The sequence below is a fragment of the Staurois parvus genome, unplaced genomic scaffold (assembly GCF_062004578.1).
Source record: "Staurois parvus isolate SC_StPar_1 unplaced genomic scaffold, SC_StPar_1.0 ptg000506l, whole genome shotgun sequence".
Classification (NCBI taxonomy): domain Eukaryota; kingdom Metazoa; phylum Chordata; class Amphibia; order Anura; family Ranidae; genus Staurois; species Staurois parvus.
In genome coordinates this window covers 4,854-28,684 of record NW_028318302.1, presented here as the reverse complement: position 1 = coordinate 28,684, position 23,831 = coordinate 4,854, and the positions used below count along the sequence as shown (strand labels likewise).

Below are 23,831 nucleotides of genomic sequence, written 5' to 3'. Positions count from 1 at the left end.
AATTCACCTCTTTAGGGACAAAAGATAGCAAGATAAACCAGACAGGTTTTAAACTTTACTTGCTCACTTCAAAACAAAATTTTTTTGCTTAATTTAGGTTAAAAAAAAAAAAAAAAGTAGGAACAGAAAAATATACATTTTCTCCATATCCAAAGGGTTTTGCAGGTACAAAAGATGCATTTATTATTTGTGGTTGCAGAAGCCTGCAAAGCATTTTACTTAGATGTACTTAGGTCCCATACAGGCAAGCAGACACAGTGGATATAAAAAGTCGACACACCCCTGTTAAAATGTCAGGTTTGTATGATGTATAAAAATGTGACAAAGAAATAATTTCAGAACTTTTTCTACTTTAAATGTGACAATTCAATTGAAAAACAAACAAATCTTTTAGGGAGGGGCAGTAAACATAAAAAACCTAAAATAATGTGGTTGCATAAGTGTGCATACCCTCTTATAACTGGGGATGTAGCTATGTTCAGAATTAAGCAATCACATTCAAAATCATGTTAAATAGGAGTCAGTACTCACATGCCATCATTTAAAGTGCCTCTGAATGACCCCAAATAAAGTCCAGCTATCCTAGTAGGTCTTTCCTGACATTTTCTTAGTCGTATCCTACAGCAAAAGCCATGAGAGCTTCCAAAGCATCAGAGGGATTCTCATTGTTAAAAGGTATCAGTCAGGAGAAGGGTACAAAAGAATTTCCAAGGCATTAGATATACCATGGAACACACTGAAGACAGTCATCATCAAATGGAGAAATAGGACGTAACAGTGACATTACCAAGAAAGGACGTTCCTTCAAAATTGATGCAAAGACGAGAAGAAAAAACTAGTCTGGAAGGCTGCCAAGAGGCCTACAGCAACATTAAAGCAGCTGCAGGAATATCTGGCAAGTACTGGCTGCTTGGTACATGTGACAACAATCTCCCGTATTCTTGATGTGTATGGGCTATGGGGTAGAGTGGCAAGACGGAAGCCTTTTCTTACAAAGAAAAACATCCAAGCCTGGCTAAATTTTGCAAAAACACATCTGAAGTCTCCCAAGAGCATGTGGGAAAAGGTTTTATGGTCTGATGAAACCAAGGTTCAACTTTTTGGCCATAATTCCAAAAGATATGTTTGGTGCAAAAACAACACTACACATCAGCAAAAGAACACCATACCCACAGTGAAGCATGGCGGTGGCAACATCATGCTTTGGGGTGGTTTTTCTTCAGCTGGAACTGGGGCCTTAGTCAAGGTAGAGGGAATTATGAACAGTTCTAAATACCAGTCAATATTGGCACAAAAAACTTTCAGGCTTCTGCTAGAAAGATGAACATAACCCAAAGCATACATCCAAAGCAACAAAGGAATGGCTTCACCAGAAGAAGATTAAAGTTTTGGAATGGCCCAGAGCTTAGACCTGAATCCGATTGAAAATCTACGGGGTGATTTAAAGAGAGCTGAGCGCAGGAGATGCCCTGGCAATCTGACAGATATGGTGTGTTTTTGCAAGTTAGAGTGAGCAAATATTGCCAAGTCAAGATTTGCCATCCTAAGACGCACACCAAAAAGAATGAGTGCTGTAACAAAAGCAAAAGGTGCTTCAAAAAAAATATTACCGTATTTTTCGCTCTATAAGACGCACCTGACCATAAGACACACCTAGGTTTTAGAGGCAGAAAACAGGAAAAAAAAAATTCTGAACTAATGGACTGCAGACACAGTAGAGATGACCAGAGACTGCGGACAGTACAGGGATGGCCAGAGACTGCGGACAGTACAGGGATGGCCAGAGACTGCGGACAGTACAGGGATGGCCAGAGACTGCGGACAGTACAGGGATGGCCAGAGACTGCGGACAGTACAGGGATGGCCAGAGACTGCGGACAGTACAGGGATGGCCAGAGACTGCAGACAGTACAGGAGATGACTGCAGACCTTTGGGGAGGGAAGGGGGTACCTGAATTTGACAGGTACCCGCTCTTACTTCCGCGGAGTTGTTCTTTGATCTTACCTGTTCCTCTATCCAGCCGCGCGCTGTCTACCCGGCTTCTGTAGTGTGGGCGCTCGGCGGACAGCCGGATGCCCAGTGCGCATGAGCGAGAAGCTCTGCGCTTTGTGATTGGTCCGGCGGCTTCTGGGATCTGTCATGTGTCCCAGGTACCGCCTTACCATTCACAAAGAGCACCACTTCTTGCACATGTGCACTTGGGACCCGGCTGTCACGCACACTACAGAAGCCGGGAAGACAGCGCGCCGCTGGATAGAGGAACAGGTAAGGTCCCACTGCAGAGCTGAGCGGCCGGCCCGGTATTCTGACACGGCGGCGGAGGAAATACCGGACCGGCCGCTCCATATTCGCTCCATAAGACGCACTGACATTTTCCCCTTTTTGGGGGGGGAAAAAGCGCGTCTTATGGAGCGAAAAACACGGTAGTTTAAGGGTATGCACACATATGCAACAATATTATTTTTAGTTGTTATTTTTACTTTCCTCCACCTAAAAGATTTCAGTTTGTAGTTCAACTGAGTTGTAAAGTTTATAGGTTACATTAAAAGGTGGAAAAAGTTCTGAAATTATTTATCTTTGTCTAATTTTTTTTACATCGCAGAAACCTGACATTTAAACAGGTGTGTGTAGACTTTTTATATCCACTGTATACTGACAGGAATATTCAATTATCTACCAAGGCGCTTTTCAGATTCATTGTAAACTACAATCAGACACCTGCTAAGGTTGTCAGGACTTCTAGTTCATTCACAGGACAGAGCGCCGCACGGCCGCGCTGTTTTTAAAAAAATGACAGCTTGTACATGGAAATTCTCCCCATACTTCTATCACAAAATAGGGCAATGGCTGCAGCACTGGGAACATGTTACCTGTTCCACTCTTTAAAAAACGGGTGGAACATGTAACATGTTCTCAAAAGGTGAACTTATCCTTGAAGTTAGAAGCTGACTGGCTACCATGCAAAGCTGCAAACTTTGCACTCTCCAGGACCTGGAAATCAACCCCATTGTATTTTGTTTTTACAAATTTACCCTCTACTTGCATGAAAATCTTCAAACAATGCTCACATGATTTCCAACATGTTTTTTTTTAGCCAGTGTCAGCCTGTGGGTACAGTACAGCAACACACACTTCACACAGCAATGAGATGTATGCACTACCAGTGCTGGCAGACTGTTTGATGACTACACTTTCTGTAGCCCAGAGGATTACAGGTGGAGAAGTCATGACTGTGACTACTTCTGGGTTGAGCGAGTCTGGGCGTCATTCAACCTCGAAGTGTGAAAGCAGCTACCAGATTAAGCGCGAGTCCATGCTGGGAGGTTGGTGTTACAGTAAATGCAGAATTTTTTATAGCGCCAACTAATTTTCACTTATTTTTGCAACCTGGAGTTGGACATAAATCCCTTCTTACAAGATTGTTTTTGACAGAAGTAGTGGGAAAAAAGATCTGAAATTACATTGCTAATGCACAGATGTTTTTGTGACCACAAAAAGGCAAACGAATAGTTGCAAAAGCTCTTCCTTGGTTGAACATTTCAGTTACTTGAGAGGGCAAGTAACTGGTGGAAGCCATGATAACTTTTCCAAAATAACCCGTCCATGTGGTTGGCTCCTCAACAGGCCTAAAACAAAAGAAAAAAAACAATTATATATTTATCGCCACACAAACATAATTTTAAACAGAAAGTGCATAAGTTATTAAAGTGCATTTTAATAAAAAAAAATAAAAATTAGTATACAGAGGGTAAAAATAAGTATTCAACACGTCACCATTTTTCTCAGTAAATAGATTTCTGAAAGGTGCTACTGACATGAATTTTCACAACACATTGGTAACAATCAATGCAATCCATACATACAAAGAAACCAAAACAAATACGTTCAGAAATTAAGTTATGTGTAATAAAATGGAATGACATAGGAAAAAAAAAAAAAGTACTGAACACGCTAACTGAAATTTATTTAATACTTCAAACAAAATCCTTTGTTGGTAATGACAATGTCAAGACACCTCCTGTATGAAGAAACAAGTCGCATGCATTGCTCAGGTGTGATTTTGGCCCATTCTTCTACACATTTTTCAAATCTTGAAGGTTCCGTTTATGAACTCTGAAATTAAATTCTTTCCATAGATTTTCTATTGAATTCAATCAGGTGACTGGCTTGGCCATTCTATCAGCTTTATTTTCTTTGTGTTTGGGATCATTTTCTTTCTGAAAATGTCCTGTTTCGTCTTCATCATCCTGGTAGATGGCAACAGATTTTTATAAGAATGACTTGGTACATTTTTCCAATCATCCTTCCTTCAACAAAATTAAGTTTGCCAGTACCATATGCTGAAAAACAGCCCCACACCCTGATGTTCCCACCTCCAAACTTCATTGTTGGTATGCTGTTTTTAGGGTGATGTGCAGTGCCACTTGACCTCCACAAATGGTGTGTATTATGGCATCCAAAGAGTTCAATTTTGGTCTCATCTGACCAGACTATATTCTCCCAGTATTTCACAGGCTTGTCTAAATGTTGTGCAGCAAACTTTAAACGAGCTTCAACATGCTTTTTCTTCAGCAATGGAGTCTTGCATGGTGAGCGTGCATACAGGCCATGGTGGTTGAGTGCATTGCTTATTGTTTTCTTTGACACAATTGTACCTAATTCCAGGTCTTTCTGAAGCTCGTCACAACTGTTCCTTGGCTCTTGGATAACTTTTCTGATTATTCTTTTCACTCCTCTGTCAGAAATCTTGCGAGGAGCACCTGGCAGTGGCTGGTTTATGGTGCAATTATGTTCTTTCCACTTCCAGGATTATAGCCCCAACAGCGCTCCTTGAACCATTCAGAAGCTTAGAAATCCTTCTGTAACCAATGCCATCAGTATGTTTTGCAACTATAAGTTTGCTAAGGTCTTGAGCGAGTTTTTACCCATCATGAGATGTTTTGTGTGTAACACCTTGGTAATCAGACACCTTTTTTAGGCCATCAGTTGAGACTGAACCAGCTGATACAATTTGCACTTACAAGGAGCAGGATTGATTCCAATTGCTGACAGATTTCAGCTGGTGTTTTGGTTTTCCATGCCTTTTTTGCACCTCCCTTTCTTCAAGTGTTCAATAGTTTTTCCCTGTGTCATTCAATTTTATTACACATAACTTAACCACTTGCTCTCCAGAACATTTACCCCCCTTCCTGACAGGCCATTTTTTTGCGATACGGTGCTGCGCTGTTTTAACTGACAATTGCACAGTCATGCAATGCTGTACCCAAATTAAATGTATGTTCTTTTTTTCCCCCACAAATAGAGCTTTCTTTTGGTGGTATTTCTGTGGAAATTGTGTGAAGTGTTCTTGCCTCCACCAGTAGTCTACAACTGGAGTGGGCGGAGTAACTGGGTGGAGTGGCTTGTCACTCTGCTGCCTGCTCACACACCTGGGTTCATATGGCAACTCACTCTACAGCAAGGGCAGAGAAGAGCAGTTAAAAACAAACTGCTCCAACTTGCTCACTTCACTGGTGGTTGCCATCTTCAAACGGTTGTAGTTTAAAAATTATAAATCCTACATCAAAGCGCTTTATACTGTGAGAATCACAAGACCCAGACCTACATTGTACATTGATGCATAGTATGAATCTGAAATATTAAAAATGAAGGCACAGTTGCAGTTGAGAAATTGCCCTTCAAATCTGACGTGGCTAGAGTGGAGTTTCAATGAATGTCAATGGGCGGCGTGAGTTGCAAACAAATGGTCATATTGTGAAAACTATCAGGACTATGGCTTAGCCGTGGACATTTTTAGTGGCAGCAGGGATAGCTGAACATTGTGATATAGGATTTGTGTAGGTGGGCTTGAAAATGAGGGAGTGATGGCAGTTTAGAAACCATGTCCTGATTTTTCAGCTCACACTCTAGCTTTTGTCAGCTCCCACTCTAGTTTTGAACATTCCGCCATTCATTCCTATGGGACCAATTTCACCACAAAAACGCCAATATTTCGTGAACCATTCGGCGAAACGTTCCACAAAGTAATAGCAACTGAACATCGTATGCACTCTCCAGCGCCTCAGGATATGCACAGCCAAAAGGGAAGCCAAGGGTACCAGGACAGCGACAACCAAAGGAAATGCTTCAGGGGTGCAGCCCTCCTTAGACGGGGAAATCAGCCACTGGATAGAGAGAAAATAGGTGGCGCGCACACCTAGTGCACCCCTAGTGCATTATCCAAGGTTTATTGTAGGAGTGCCTACATCAACAGCAAGGCTCCTACTTTCCATTCATCATACATCAGAGGTTGGTCATCAGCTCTGAGGAAAGGGATTCGTCCCCGAAACGCATCAGCCATTTGATCGCACTGACAGTGAGAACACCTTGCCTGCCGTTGTGGCCATTGTCATTTTTCTATGCTTTTTAGATACATGCTTCGTCTGTGAGTATGTTTTTATTATTCTTTCACTCCTACAATAAACCTTGGATAATGCACTAGGTGTGTGCACCACCTGTTTTCTCTCTATCCACAAAGTAATAGCACACCAATCGGGAACAATCCGCACGTTTCAGTATATTACTGTCTATGTAGTGTAAAAACTGTGGGAGGAGTTAGGGTGGTAAATTTGGCTATAATAATAAGAATATATATGTGAGATAACAGTAAGTGGTCTTGCCATGCAAGAACACTTAATAAAAACATTTTAAAAATCAAATTTCTTCATAAAGTTAGGTCAAAATATATTGTGCTACATAATTTTTGGTAAAAAAAAAAATCCCAATAATTGTATATTGATTAGTTTGCGCAATAGTTATAGTATCTACAAACTATACTGGAATGTTTATTTTTTTATACTAGTAATGGCGGCGATCAGCGACTTATAGCAGGACTACGATATTGCGGCAGACATTTTTACACTGACACTTTGTGGGAATCATTGACACTAATACAGTGATCAGTGCTAAAAATGTACACTAATCACTGTACTAATGCCACTGGTTGGAAAGTGGTTAACATCTAGGGTGATCAGAAGGTTAAGAGTGTGTGCCTAGCTATGTGCTTGGAATACACAAGGTGGTGCTTTTACTATGGGAATTTATGGATTGTGTTCTCATCTCTGAAAAGATACACGATTCATCACTCCTAACCCCCCCCCCCCACACACACACACACACACACACACACACACACACAACAGAGCTGTATCTATGTAAACATAGATAACACCTCTGTTCTTTCTCCCTGACCAACGATCTGCAGTTGCTCGCAGGGGCTTGTAGATCAGTTTGTGCTGTGATATTTTACAGCAAAAGCTATCCTCTGGCGGCACGCACGCGCTCCCGTGTGGCGGAAGTGCAAAATGCTGCCCTGTAGCAGTAAAACTGATGTAGGGCGGATGTTTAGTCTCTGAACTTATTTGTTTTGGTTTCTTTGTATGTATGGATTTCATTGTTTGTTGCGTACATGTGGTGAAAATTTCATGTCAATAGCACCTTTAGAAATATATTTACCAAGAAAAATGGTGACGTGTTCAATACTTATTTTACCCGCTGTATGCTTTACTTAAACTGTTACTGTAATAAAATATATATATATATATATATATATATATATATATATATATCTCTATCTATCTATACTATCGTGTTGTCTGCATCCCTGAGATCGATGATGGGAGTTATTTATGCTGAAAGTGTGTCTGTGCTCCCTTTGTCAGTTGCATAAGTTGCATGTGAAAGTGTACTCCCTCATTCATAACCATTGGTGTGGTGTGGTGTTCATGTGAAGCTGCCAAAGAGGAAACAACTGCTCTCCAAAATATGCTGCGCATGAGAAGTTTGCCTAAAACCACCTACATTTTTTACACTATTGAAACAAATATTTTAGGCTAAATGAAACCGTTTATTTTTTGGTAAATATATGCAAGATCTGCTTACTAAAAAACCTCATCCCAATGGGGTGGCACAGCTTTACATTATCAAGGCCTGCAGGGTTTGCAGTCACTGGGGGAACGAATAGTTGTACTAGCAAAGCAAGGATTAGAGTTGTGTCTCACTACACTGTGTACATCAATAGAAACACAGCCCCATAGATTAGAATGCAAAGGCACTCTGTCCTCCCCGCCTTCGCCAAACTAACAGACTGGCTCAAGACTGCTACCACTGCTCTCCACTCTTGACGCTTTCCTGTATAAACTGGGAGCTCAGAAAAGCAGCACTGACATTTGTAAACCACAAGTGCTTGGGTAAAAATTGTAACAAATAGTTTACTGGGAATGTGTAATTTATTGCACTCAATGTGTTAAAGTGATTGTAAAACAAGCCATTCAGTTTACAATAGAAATAAAAGGCAAACATTTGTGTATTAAAAAAAAAAATATATATATATATAAAATAAATTTTCCCTTTTGGAAAAGTGATCACATTCCCTCTGTTCTCAGCTCTGTTCTCCCACAGACTAGGGAGGAGAAATGGCAGCACACTGATCTTTCCAGTGAAAGTTTGTGAGAGGCAGGGGGGTGTCAGGACAAGTAGGATCATTGGAGGAGAGCAGGCTGACTTCCCAGCATAGCTAGAGAACCAACCATGGTGTGCTCTCCTGCTTACTGTGGTCAGTTTTTAATAGGAAAGCAGAGGGACTGGCAGGAACACCAAACAAAGGAAGCAATACAAAAAGAACAGGTTACTTTTTCATACAAGTACATGGTACAGCAGGCGCATATCAGGAATATGAAATGCTGGGTTCACATATTCTAAAGTGGTTGTAAACTTCAGTCATGAAATCTGAACAAAGTACATATATCTGTAGTATTTACTTGATTCAGCGTGATACGGTTTTTCAGCCCATTCCTTTGACTGGGTTGAAATCGCACCAAAAAGTAGTTCATGCACTACTTTTAAAAACACACTGCAACTGGATTGCATGGTATTGTGGTACCATACGATCCAATGCAGGCAAACACACTACATTTGAGATCTGAATTTGGGGTGTCATTAGGATTCCATTGACATATGCAGCCAGTGCACTTGCAACGTGAGGCGCAAAACACGCACACAATGTGGGTTTCCAGCACTGTGTTCTGGTGTGAGCTGGCACTGTGGGTTTATTACTACTTTAATGTGAATGAACTGAACAACTAGCCACTAAATATTAGCGATCACACTTTTCTATGAATGACTTTGTGGGTACGTTTCTAGGATTATTTAATAGTAATATAGCAATGACGTTACACAAACTTTTAAAATTCAGAACATTTCTGAAGGTTTGTTTAATGATATCCCACACACTTTATGGATGTAATTAAACACTTCCTTCTAAAATTTTGCTTGCCTACTATCTCTGACTTTAGTGCTTTTAGAATTACTGACCCAAACATGTATGTCCTTAAGAGGGATTAAAACCAAATAAGTGGCATGTTCAGAAGAACAGCTCATAAAACTTGTTATAATAGATAGGTCTGAACAAGCAAGGACAAGATCTCTGCTTCATTGCAGACTATGTTCTGCACAAAGTACATGACCAGTTTTCTACAAGTAACAGACGCAGTTTGGGAGTTTGTTTTTTTCAGTCTTTTTTTTTTTTTAACCTCAAACAAAAAGACACAAAATATACTACAATTTAAGCAACACTGACAACTGTATGATTAAAAATACAAAGTGCTTATTAAACTAATGCACACCAATATCACCATTACAAAAATTACAAATTTTTGTTAGGCAAAATTCCAAAGTCAAGCTCAGCATTTAAATAAAGAAAAGCTGAAAGCAACTGAACAAATAAAATGAACACATACTTTTCTTTCACGGTCTCCAACTTGAAAATATGCACAGTTTCTGTGTTACTTGAGGCTGAAAGAAAGATGCCATCCATGCTGAAAGCTAGGGAAAATATTGTCACACACCTAAAAAAAAAAAAAAAAAAAAAAAAAAAAGAAAAAAAAGTGTCAAAAGAGAGGCTAACATTTACATATTCTGACCAAGCAGTAAAAGCACTTTAAAAAGAAATCTCATTCATCTATGTATCTATAAGCATTGTGAAGCAGTTCATTTTCAAAGTGTACAACACCTATGCTGTGTTTTTTAATGTAACAGAATCTTTGTGGGCTGCCAGCTCCCTAATGTAAACAACCAGCAGGTGTTTCTAAGCCGTTTGTCAACTTTCACAAAAGCAATAGGCTCTGAAAAGCAATCTGCTGTGGATCACTTTTTAACCACTTCATGTCCGGACACTTTTACCCCCTTCCTGTCCAGGCCAATTTTCAGCTTTCAGCGCTATCACACTTGGAATGACAATTGCGCGGTCATGCAACACTGTACCCATATGAATTTTTTAGCATTTTTTTGAGACAGATAAAGCTTTATTTTGATGACATTTATTCACCACTAGGATTTTTATTTTTTTTGCTATATATAAAGTCCCAAAAAATTTTTAAAAAGTGGTTTTCTTATAAAATTTTGCAAATAAATAATATTTCATCATACATCTTGGCCAAAATTTATTCAGTTAGCTTTTTAGTTTAAAAAAAAAAAGAAAAAAAAAATTAGTTTATAACCAAAAATTATAATTTAAAAAATTTTTTATTTAACATTTTTATATTTTTTTATTTATTTTTTTTACATACTGTCACCCTAGCAGTACAGTGTGACCATGGTGACACTGTACTACTTGTGGGGGTGATGAATATTTTTTTTTTTTTTTTTTTTTTACATCGATTGCTTTTATACCCATAAAGGCTGTAAAAGCAATCATTTCTCCTCTCTGGCTGTTCTTGCAGCCATTGAGAAATACTGTGCGAGCTGTGATTGGTCACAGCTTGTCACATGGTACAAGGCTCTTGTGAATAGCCTTTTACCATGTGACCTCTGTGATCATTCACACATTTCACACGTAGCAAGCAATGATGTCAGAAGTGACATCTTGCTTACTACTCTGCATGTGATCACGGATTGGCCAATCCGTGATCACATGATCGGGACCTCGCACAGAAGACGCGAATCACCCTACGACAATCCGGACAAAGTGGGCACCGGATCGCAGTGCTGCGTGCGCCCAGGAAGCGTGCACAGTCCAAAAAGGCGGGAGCCATGTATGAATGGCAATCCACCCCTGGACTGCCACCATTCAGCCATTTATATACAGCAGCCGGACAGCAAGTGGTTAAAGAATGTTTTAGAGTCAGTTTACAGAAGTCAGTAGGCAACAATGTTGCCTCCTGGTCTGCCTGTTTTTGTCCACAAGGGGGATTTTGCACAAAAATACTGTGCCACTACCACCATAGCCATGTTTGGGTGCAATTGGCATGCATAAGGCCTGCCGTTCATGACACGCTGAATACACCTAGCATGCTAGTCTGAATTGCCTCATTCCGCTGTAAGGTAAACAACAGAAGTGGGTGTCACTACACTCTCTGCCATTGTTAGGGAGGACATAGAATCTGACTGAAACCTTATTCTAGACTCTTTTTAAGAAGAAATAACTTCACATTAACAGCCAAAATATGTAAATATTTTATTGTCCATAGAAGTCTCAACATCCACCACACCTGCAGTCCCCATTTCTCTTACCTTTCCTATACAACCCTTTCTCTCAGTTCCTACCACACCTGCAGTCCCCGTTCCCTCAGCATGGACTGTAGCTGCAGCCCCTTTGTCTCATGCCTACATAAATGTGTACCCCCCAACACATGCCTTCCCCTTCTAACTACCACAGCTGTGAATCCCCCCTTCACCACTGCACTTGTACCTTCTCTCTCACAAAGGATGTGCATGCATTTCCCCAACTCTCACTCCATATCACCCTCCCCCAACCACTGTTAACCTATATGTCTGCTGGAGGTGCAACCCCAACTTAACACCCAATAGCGTGGATCCCAAGTCCCTTCTTCCCCTTCACCGCTCCTGCTCTCATCATCGCATTTTCAACCTCATATGACAGTACAGTTATCCTGTACTACTGCAGTAAATTGCTTTGCACCATAATGCTTTGACTTGGAGACTGCACACAATGTTCTGCAGGTTTTGAAGGCTGTAGACACTCCTGGAAACCTCAGCAGCAGAAGACCACAATGGGTGCCACTCCTGTCAGCGAACAGGAAATGGGAGGCTACAGTTCGCACAGGCTCGCCAAAATTGGACTACAGAAGATTGGAAAAACATTTCCTGGTATAAGAAGTCTCAATTTCTGCAGCGACATTCAGATGGTAGGGTTAGAATTTGTTGTAAACAACATGAAAGCATAGCTCCATCCTGCCTTGTATCAATAATTCAGGCTGGTGGTGATGGTGTAATGGTGCTGGGGATATTTTCTTGGCACACTTTGGGCCCCTCAGTACCAATTGAGAAACGTTTAAATGCCACAGCCTACCAGAGTATTGTTGCTGACCATGTCCATCCCTTTAGGACTACAGTGTACCCATCTTCTTATGGCTCCTTCTAGGAGGATAATGCACTATGACACAACTCTCAGATCATCTCAAACTGGTTTCTTGAACGTGAAAGTGAGTACACTGTACTCCAATGGCCTCCTCAGTCACCAGATCTCAATCCAATAGAGCACCTTTGGGATGTGATGGAACAGAAGATTTGCATAATGGATGTGCAGCCAACAAATCTGCAGCAACTGTGTGATGCTATCATGTCAATATGGACCAAAATCTCTGGGGAATGTTTCCAACACCTTGTTGAATCTATGCCAAAAAGAATTAAGGCAGTTCTGAAGGCAAAAGGGGGTCCAAACTGGTACTAGAAAGGTGTACATAATAAAGTGGCAGGTGAGTGTATTTTATGTATGATTCTGGAGGAAGGTTAACAAGCATAGCTGCTTACAGGTGTCAAAATGCCTATTAAGCAGCTTCTGAATGGTCTAATAAAGAGCATAGTACAGGAAACAAAAACCAACACAATCTTTTTATTAAACCAGTATTTCATAAAACAATGTAAAATATTTCTAAATGACCTTTTCACTCCTCTCCGGAATTCAAACAGTTTTTGACCTTCTGGAATGGAAAAGACGCGAATCACTGTGCCCTAAATAAAAAGAGAATATGTATATTTTGACAGCAAGACAACCACTATAATTTTTAGCTATCATTTTGCAATTCTCAGACACATCAATGATGAAATTGCTGTACAAAATCACAACAAGCGTTCTGCTTTCCACAGCACGGCACCCCCACTATATAATGAATAAACAATTTTTATATGTAATTTGCCTTAAATGTGCCACCTTTGGACGTTCACCAAACAACTGAATATGCAGTTCCTCAATGTACCATTAAAAGACAACAAACATTTAAAAACTCTCCACCATATTTTACCTTTAAACTGCAAAACATCCTTCAGGAGATTACATTCTTTAGGATTCATAAATGCTCAAATGGTAGTGATTCTAGAAAACAGTGTAGATCTGCAACTGTTAACCCCTGCATCTAATGTGCCCTATAATCCAAAAATGTCCATGCCAGTTATGGGAGAAAAATTGTCCTTTAGCTAGTATACCCTATACTTACAGGTCATGCATTGCTCTGTAGTAGAGTAAATCTTCAAAATCCTGTGTCAGAATTTTGTGTTTGCGTAGAAACCGGAGGCATGCCAGTGGCACTGCACGGGTTAATACGTGACCTGTGTCTAATATGAGAACTGCATCTTCCTGTGAATAAACTACATATACCACAATCCCTGGGTCTCTCGGTCTAGTGCTGGTGCAGGTACAGTAATTAGATCGGACTGTGATTTGAATTCAGACCCACGAAGCGCTTACCATGTAACAGGAAGATTTTTTTTTTTCCACTACATTAGCATTCCCACATTTGTGATGCGTCACAAAACCGAAGGTAAAGCATGCTATGGACACTGACCTGGAACAGTAAGTGGTCTCCTCCCTTTGACAATTAAGGAAAAGGCTAACTGTAGCAAACCAAGGACATAAGGGAATCAAATCGGCCAGGACACTACAAACTGCAGCCATAACATGTGAGCCCATTATTACAAGGTAAGGCAAACAGCACAGGGAGTATACTAAAACTGCACTAATACCTAGTAAAAAAACAACAAACTTTTAAAAGTGTACAATGCCTTTGAGAGGTAAAAAAAAAAAAAAAAAAAAAAACCTTCACATACCTTTTCTGATGCTGTTGCTAGTTTTGTGCCACTTGCATCAAATGCTAAGGCTGCCAAAGGGCTGTCGTGAGCAGGGATCATATTAGCAGCTCTCTGTAAACCATTAAATAGTATTAAACATATGTTTTACTACAACATTTGGCAATTTCCTCCAACCATCCCTAAAGCACATCACCTCCACAAACTATTTAAATTACATATAGTTTGTCATTCGAATATTTTATTGTAAATTAGGAGAAAAAATGTGCAGTCGGCTGTTTCTTAGTGTAACTGCTTGGTAGATTATCTTTTAATAAAAATATCTGTGAATACACAAACTTAAGCAATAACATTCAATGAAGAAAAAAAAAACAAAAAAAAAAACTGGATTTTTTTTGTTGCACACTGTAAAATCCCTTTCTCCAAGTTAATGGACGGACACAGAGTCTTCTACATTATCCATGACCAAGCAAGGTTTTATAGCCACATCTACAGGAGTAGGACACTAGGCAGAAAATAACTAACTTCGGCACCTCCTATAGGCAGTACTCTCTGGGCATAAAACCCCCTTCTCTGCTATAGAACTCAAGGCAGTCACAAGCAGTGTCAAAGAAGAAAAAATTCAATAGATTGGTGGGTGCTGTGTTTAAGTGTGTTCCTGGCAATCAAGGGGTTAATTGTGAGTACTGGTGTACGGACGGGCAATCTGACACTATCTGGGAGGGGAGTGAAAACCATGGGAGAGCAAATCACGTATATACAAGTAATTTTGCACACCCGTGCCGCCCTTTAGCAGTATTTCTGCTATAAGGCGGTCAGGAAGCTGTTACATAAGCAGTTTGTGTTATGGCGCTGCGTTACTTTAACTGACAATTGCGCGGTCATGCAACGCTGCACCAAAATCAAATTTACGTCCTTTTTTGCCCATGAATTGAGCTTTCGTTTGGTAGTAATTGATTGCCTGTGCTTTTTTTTTGCGCTAGTAAAAAAATTTAAAAATCAAAATACATGTAAATGAATTGGTTTACGTGAAAGTTATAGTGATTACAAATGGCAATATAGATGCTGGATTTTTTTTTCTCTTTATAATAGCGGCAATCAGTGAGTTATGGCGGCCATCAGCAACTTATGGCGGGACTGCGGCGGACATTCTGACACTGGGAGGGAACTGACTTGGGGTCACTGACATCCCCAGTGACACCAATGCAGTGATCAGTGCAAAAAAAAAAAAAAAAAAATGCACTGACACTGTACTAATGGCACTGGGGAGTAATGGGTTAATATATGAAGGCAATCAAAGGGTTAACTGTGTGAGGGGAGTGTTTCAATAGGGGGCGGGGGGTGTGTGCTTCACTGTAAAACACTGATCTGGAAGGTTGAGCTCATTCATCCGGAACAGTGTGCTCAAACTGACAGGGAGGAGACCGCCATTGAAAACAATGCAGCCTTCCTCCCAGTCAGTGTTTGCCGGCAATCACCGGGCTCCGGCATGTAATCACCGGCCAGGACCCGGTGATTGACACCCACGGACGTGGTCAGTGCTGCGGGTAGGGCGGGCGCACGCCCCCTACCCCAAAATGCAGGATCACGTTTATATATGTGATCCTGCACACAGGGGCCACCTTGTAGCAGTATATCTACTGCGGGTGGTCCCCTAGTGGTTAATGTTACACCCTAAATAGGAGTGCAACATGAAACATGAACAAAGAGTGGGAGTTAGCCTTTAATTTTGCAGAATGTATACAACCAACACTCACCAGATTAACAGTGTCAAAGACCTGGACCTCTCCAATAGATGCACTACCAGGATATGCTAAATAGCAGTTGTCTCCATTAATTGACAGTGCACATAGACCTTAAAATAAATAAATAAAATCATGACTTTGAGACAATCCTTCATACAAACTAAAATATATCCAGTCAAAAAATGCAACATGCGGTACAATACCATACAACCAGACAGAGTGGGTGGGGGGGAATTTACTAAAACTGTAGCAGTTGTGCATAGTAACCAATCAGCCTCTAGCTTCATATTTTTCAGTTAATCTTTAAAAATGAAAGCTAAAAGCTGATTGGTTGTTATTAACAAGTGCTGAATCTGTTATGAATAGATTCTGGCTGCTCCAGTTTTTGTAAATTCCTCTCAGCATGCTCACCTGTACATTAAAAATGGTTTCTGAAATAAAAAGGGGATGTAAATTTAGCCTTGAAGGAGTTAAACAAAATAAATATTACAACACACATTTAGTTATTATACTACATTGCCATACACCGGTAAAGATATTTAGACATTTATTTTTTTGAGGAAACAAAAAGGGAAACATACCTGCAGGGTTAGGAGGCGTTTCTCGAATAGTGTGCAGGACTTTCATGTCTCTTATGTTGTGTATGTAGAGAGACTCCTCAAGGCATACAATCAGCCTCTAGGGAGAGAGAATAAATTTAAATTTTGTACAGATATAAACAATGATTCTTGGATAATAAAAGGCCAACTCCAGGATTACGAACATATTTTATATAGTACCTAAACAAGTAACATTATAAAAATTTGTATTAACCATCTCCATAGAAGGGAAAATGCATACTTTACTACCTGTGATGTCATATTGCATGCAAAATAACCTGTGGATCTTGCTCTGTTTCCCAGCTGGATCACTCACTACAAGGCAGAAGCAATCATACCAACAGATAATTTTTTCGATGCTTAGAAAGATTGTTTTTCATGTATCAGGCACTCTATGTTCATCTAAAGTACTGAGCAAACTGTTGGCGCTATATAAATCCTGTATAATCATAATAATACATTCTGATGCTGGCTTCATACAGTTTGCTCTGCTCTGGACACTTTATTTTAGCTCCGACTGTTCCTTTCTGCCATGGTCAACTGTATCAGCCTTGAGAACTCGTTTGCGGTCCATGTAAACGGATTGTTTTACAATTCTTATCTTTTAGTCATATCAATCTCTCATTGCTCTGTTACATACTACAGTATATTTCCTACATTTAACTACAGAAAAGAGAAATTCAGGAGGCAAAGTGGGAACAGCGCAGGCAGGCTGCACAAATCAGTACTATAATAATCCTGGGCACAATACACTAACGTGTTTACAGTTGTGCTCAAACGTTTGCATACCCTGGGAGAATTGGTACAGTATGCACCATTTTTAAAGAAAACATGAGTGAGCAGATAAAAATTATTTTCACTCTTATGGGATTCATATTCAACTGTAGGTCATAACAGAATGACACAACCATAAAACAAAATCTAACAAATGAAATGACCCCTGTTCAAAAGTCTGCATACCCTCAGTTCTTAATACTGTGTATTGCCCCCTTTATCATCAAAGACAGTGTGCAGTCTTTTGTAATAGTGGTCTATGAGGCCCCCAATTCTTGCAGGTGGTATAGATGCCCATTTATCTTGGGAAAATGACTCCAGGTCGTGCAAAGTCTTTGGTGGTCTTGTATGAACCCCACGTTTTGAGATCTCCCCAGAGTGGCTTGATGATATTAAGGACAGGAGACCGATTGCCACTACAGAACATTCACTTTTTTGTGCTGTAACCACTGAATAGTCAACTTGGCCTTGCGCTTAAGGTTATTGTCAAGCTGGAGAGTCCAAGACTGTCCCATGCGAAGCTTTCATGTAGAATAATGCAAATTGTCTGTCAGTATATTCTAATAACATGCTGCAAACATCTTGCTATCAATTTTCATAAGACTCTCTGTGTCTTTAGAGCTCCAACACCCAAAACATTAGTGAGCCACCACAATTCTTCACAGTGGAGATGTTTTTTTTTTCTTGTTTTCTTTAGAACAAACGGTTTTATTTAAAAAAAAAAAAAAAAAAAAAACCCACACATGTACAACAAGGTTACATTAAGTATTAAGGCACAGAGTAAATCATCCTAAGGCACCGACTGAACATTGTAAGTGAAGAATATTGTCATCACACTGCACAGTACTACATTTCTGGTAAAACAATGAAAACTCAGCATGCAACATTGGATTGCAATAGAGATATCAAAAATATACAAACAGGGCTATGTTTTTTTCCTATCCCAGGGGGAAAGATGGGGGGGGTGGACATGAAAGATACTCAGTGCCATAACATTACCAGCACAGTATAGGAACACTTCCAGATGGTCATACCCAGGTCACTGTTCCACAGGGTCTCCACCTCATAGGGATCTAACCTCCACCCAAGCAGCACCGATCTTATCACATTTTTTGGGACTCTTACAACTCATAAGTAAGCTTCTGGAGGGGCAGGGCAGAGTCCACCATGGATCTCCATTGGGAAATCGTAGGAAGGTCTGGACAAGGAGAGTCCGCCTAAGACAAAACTTAGAGGATTAATGGTCCCAGCAAAACTAACACGACACAGAAGATTCTGGGGTCACATAACTTGGAACATAGTTGTAAACAGTAAAACCAACAGCAGCAAATGTCTCTCTCGCCACTTCAAAAGGTCAGAGTGCCCATAGATGATTGTCGTTTCCCATGCATCAATGCCCCATCTCCTAAGCAGGCGTAGAAAGCAGAGTATCCAGAGACGGGCAATAACGCAGATCTTAGGCCTCAACCATAGGACTGTGCAGCTAGAACAGATGGAGCAATGCCCATCCTCTGAATAGGGTATCCCATGACAAGGCAAAAGTGTGAGGCGAGATCAAATCCCCGCTTGCCCGCATAGCAGACAAGTATGCATCGGGGGAAGACAATGTTCACCTCAGGATTCAAGAGGAGTGAGAGAAGACTCCCACATGTAGGCAAATAAGGCAATCATGGCACCGCACAGAAACTACAGGGTGAAGAAGCAGTCACACGGTAGGCAGGGTTTCCAACCACTCTGAGGCCTCCACGTGTGAAGTGAAGAAACGGACTGACTCACCATCCTGCACTCAGATGGGCAATCTTTCTTGGTCTACCTTGGCTTGGTAGCAAGAGATCCCCAAATTTTTCACTTTTTAATAAGTGATTCAATGTCATATTCAAGGCACTGGATATCTTTTTATATCCTTTTCCATCTTTATAATCTTCCATTATCTTATTACGCAGGTCTTTTGACAGATCTTTTCTGCTCCCCATAGCTTAGTATCAAGCCTGCTCAGTGCATCCATGTGAGAGCTAACAGACTATTTATACGCAGACACTAATTCCAATTTCAAAAGCCACAGATGTGGAAACATAACCTTTGATTTCCATTTTAACTTTTGTGTGTCTGTACTAAGGCCAAACATTCCAGGGTTATGTAAACCTTTGATCAGGGCCATTTAGGCAACTTCTAGTATTATGATTTAAAAAGGAGCCAAACAACTATATGATAATAAATGGCTACATATGGTAACCATCCTTAAATAAAAGACAGTTATTTTTGGCATGATCAGCCATATTTTCAATATCTATGGCAAAATTTCTTGATTTTTGCCAGGGTACGCAAACTTTTGTGCACAACTGCATAGAAGCTATCAGAACTATGAGGCGGGGGCGGTCATGGTGGCTGGTGATAGTGAGCGGACTGGTCCTTGTCTAGATAATCAGCTGGCAAATATTAAGAACTATATAAACATTCAGGAATATATTTTTGCTGAAAGAACTGCCAATGCACAGGTTGATTTTTAATTTTTCCTGAGTTGGGCTTTAAAGATTTACGTTTTTACAGTATCCTAGAGTCAATTGGAATTCATTTTTTAACTATATATATATATATATATATATATATATATATCTACAATCACATATCTCACACATCAAACATTTTGAACAAATAATTGTTCAAAATAGAGGTTTTTCTTTTGTTTGGCGAGATGAGAATTTAATCCCTAACTGGATATTTAGGTGAAATTCTCAGGAAACTGGAACCTGTAATTTGTTATAGGTCTCATTCCTGCAGGTTGCCAATTTTCACAGGACAGAATTTGGCACTTACAGATATTATCTGTGCCACCAACTGCTGGCGAAATCTTCTGTAGCACACAGTTATTCCCTCTGGGAACTATCCTCCTCCTAGAATTCCCCTCTATGTATTGTAGAGCGATTACAAAAAGGAACAGGTGACACACAAATGTTTCAAGCGTGATTTAGCACTTTCCTGTTATCTTGCAAATTTTACACTGGTAATGAAGGTAACAGTGACAAACCCAACCAGGACAGGGGCTTTTGGATGGGAATTGCAGGCTATCCTCTTGCCTACTGACCATGGGTCCTGGCATCTGAAGAGGCTGTATTTTTTGGAAGGTGTGTGCCTGGGGAGACCTTTTACTTTGGATTCAAGCCCATGTGCCCCGAAACATACTGACTCCGAGAACTGGAGGACCAGGATACAGAGTTGCAGTCTCTGTGCCCAAACCAGCATTGACTGCTTCAACCCCCTCTTTCTAGACTCAGAGCAGATGTTAATATAATCAGCTCAAAACAACCTCACACTGGGGTCTCTTGCTTCTTATGTGTAGTCTGTTTATTAAGGTGTGATGTGTTTACTGTCCTCTCATTGTGTGCCTCCAAGGTGTGCATTCCCATTAATTAAGTTGAACAGAGCCACCTATTGTTTCAGTCTGCTAATCCTCTTGGAGATGTGATTAGTTTTGTGTCCACTTTACCTTGTTACCAAACCACTGTGGGATGTTTATGTGTTTATGTAAATATGTGATATTTGGTTTTATTGTTCATGTGGGGACTGCCCCCATTTCTAAAGTATAGGAAAACCCATGTTCTTGTTCAATAAAGTAGTTCCAGTTGCACCTCAGCTAGTACCAGCTAGTTCTTGGGTGCGATGCTCAGCTATAATACCTTGCTCCGATGTTCCAGGGGCGAGGAAGCAGTTCTCTGACAGAATCGCCCAATTGGAGTGACAGGCATTCCGTCATAGTAGCAAACAAGCCAATGACGATAAGTAACATAGTACTAGATAGTAGATCACCTAAGAGCGATGTAAAATGTAAACCACAGAGACCCAACCAATTTAACAGTTTCAGCAGAATGGACAGCATCGATTACCAAAATTGCCAGCAGGGTTATAGTACACTGTTCACGTGCAAGCATCCATGTACTGGGTGTCACATTTGAAAATAAGACGGTTGTCCCACTATAAATAGGGTGAGCGTGATAGAATGCTCACCAAATATGTGGTTTCCAAAAAATAAAAGCCAATGAAAGTTTTATAAATATGCCCCATAGTTTTCATGTGTACAACCGCATAAGCTTGTGTATAACAAATAAAACAAAAAACAAAACAGAAAAAAAAAAAAAAAAAAAGAATGAAAATTTAAATTTTCTTTGATGCCATTTGCACACAGACAGTGTAGTACCATGTCCCTACACCAACAGGATGAATGTATAGACATAAAAAAGTACATCTTATGATTGAGGAGAAAGATTTAGGTAAACAGGATAAAAGTCTATTTGCTATTGCCAGAGTATATATGGTTTTTTTTTCATCCTTATCCAGTCCTGGTGTATTAGATGAATGTTACGGAGAAGTTCAGTGTGACTATTTGAATACAACAGTTACAACTACTCACCTGCCGATTTAGCTTCACAGCCAAAATTGTGTTAGAGTAACTGTAGTTACAGATTTCTGTTCCTTTTTTAAAATGGCAAACTTTAAGTTTTCGTGGCGCTTTAAGACTGACGATAGCGACAAGACTGCTGGAAAACAGTCGTTCCACAATGCAGACATCCTCTGTATCAGCTGATGAGAAAAAAGCAGGATAGAGAAGAGCGGTTTTAAAATCTCAGCATGCACACAAAACACAGCTCTTCAACTAGGCAAGTGATATTCTTTTCACTGCTTGGGTATATATCTTAGATATTAATGCTGAAGTTTAATCTGCCTATATTTTGCCTTCCCTTGTTCCTCCCTCCTCATTGACACATGAAATTTTCAAATGAAGCCAATTTTTATTAAATACCTTATTTAGGACCGAGTGATATCATCACTGGGTGTTTGTGCTCATTTGTGCGATGCTGACCAGGGATGTTGAATTTGTATTGCCCGACGCCCAGGACATGTAGTTCCGATCGAACAGGCAAGTAGTTTTTATTTTTCAACCATTAGCCCTGCTGAGGGCAAGCAGCAGGGCTCACCTGTCAGGTGAAAGCATTCGAGCAGCTGCGCTGCCACCCAATTGCGGTCACACAGCCCACTACAGTGCCAGCCTCTGCCCCTCCTGTGCAAACCTCCCCCACTATGTCTCCCAGGCTCCGCTTGCCCATCTGCAGGCATAGGACTGGTTCAGCTTGCCCCGGGGGCTAGAGGGGAGGGAGGAGAGCGGACATGTCCATTCCCCTTCTTGTCCTGACCCGCAAGTGAAGTTATAACATCACTTCCTGGTCCCCAGGCACAGATTTCCTGACCATTGAGGCCGGGAAAGAATGTAATTCAGTGTGATGTACACCGCATTACATTCAGGAGAGACATGCAGGGTCTTTTACACCCTGGATGTCTCAATAAAGAGAACCTGTCACCAAAAATCATCACATAGGGGACTTTTTGTCCCTTGTAATTAAAAAAAAAAATGGTTTTAAATTGGAAAAAATTTGAGTTACACCCAAGCACATAACATTCCCTCAAACCAAAAAAAATAAAAATAAAAATTTGAGGCTCCCTGTCACAAACATGCGCACCAGAGACTGATGCAGTCTGCCATTTTGTTAAGAGTAGCCATGTTATTCCCTCATTCTTCCCTCCCCCTCCTGTCTCTGAGTGTGTGAGTGTGTGAGTGTGTGAGTGTGTGAGTGTGTGTGTGTGTGTGTGTGTGTGTGTGTGTGTCACTGGCAGGCCAAGGCATCTCTGAGCTAGGTGCTTGGCTGTCTGGGAGAACCTATGCCATTTCACACCTCTGAAGAGATAAGACAGGCTCTCTTAGGAGTTGAAAGGGATTTTGACCTAATGAGCCTAACTCAGCACAGGTGACCGAATCAGATAACACTCCTCAAAATCCATTTTTCCCCTAAGTCTCATATCTTGGCATATGAGAGACTTACATTAAAACCAGACATACCGTCAGATTGGCTAGGAGGAGATGAACAGTTTGATAAGTCACTCGCCTGGTCTCGGTCACACACGGAAGCAGAAACATAGAGCTCATGAACCGTGCAGTATATAATTTCATAATTCATATGTAATCAATCCTCAGCCTTGTCTGCATAATAATCTACCCACGGGTGGACTGTCACTTGTGCAGGTGGAAAGTTATAGGCAAATATGAGTTATGGAAGATATTTTTGCTCTAGTTGAGGCATCCACCCCTATCTCCACGCCCTAAGTGGAGATTGGCCTTTGACTGCAGAGCCACCCCCCTGCTGGGGACTTTAAAACAGGCTGTCAGGCCTAAGAAGAGAGTTGAAGAATTCTCCCATTAACCATCATAACATAGGGAGATCAAAAGCACCATTCTGCTCGGAAACTTGGATCTGCTAACCCAGGACTTTGGCAAATACTTTAACCCTTTCACCTCTCTGCTGTGCTATGGTTCTTTGTATATATACAGTCAGGTCCATAAATATTGGGACATCGACACAATTCTAACATTTTTGGCTCTATACACCACCACAATGGATTTGAAATGAAACGAACAAGATGTGCTTTAACTGCAGACTGTCAGCTTTAATTTGAGGGTATTTACATCCAAATCAGGTGAACGGTGTAGGTTTTACAACAGTTTGCATATGTGCCTCCCACTTGTTAAGGGGCCAAAAGTAATGGGACAATTGGCTTCTCAGCTGTTCCATGGCCAGGTGTGTGTTA

At 40.6% G+C, this 23,831-nt stretch overlaps 1 protein-coding gene across 1 annotated transcript in view; it reads right to left on the bottom strand.

Annotated features, from left to right (window-relative positions):
* Window positions 1-21,774, bottom strand: part of WIPI2 (WD repeat domain, phosphoinositide interacting 2) — a 36,406-nt gene extending 14,632 nt beyond the window's left edge. Inside the window, exons 1-7 of the mRNA XM_089689973.1 lie at window positions 21,604-21,774; window positions 16,407-16,503; window positions 15,838-15,935; window positions 14,102-14,194; window positions 12,939-13,009; window positions 9,778-9,885; window positions 3,463-3,627 (exon numbers count right to left, since the gene is read on the bottom strand). Of these exons, the coding sequence (XP_089546099.1) occupies window positions 3,463-3,627; window positions 9,778-9,885; window positions 12,939-13,009; window positions 14,102-14,194; window positions 15,838-15,935; window positions 16,407-16,452 (581 nt within the window). The 5' untranslated portion in view covers window positions 16,453-16,503; window positions 21,604-21,774. The remainder of the gene's footprint in view (window positions 1-3,462; window positions 3,628-9,777; window positions 9,886-12,938; window positions 13,010-14,101; window positions 14,195-15,837; window positions 15,936-16,406; window positions 16,504-21,603) is intronic.
* Window positions 21,775-23,831: the final 2,057 nt, after the last annotated feature.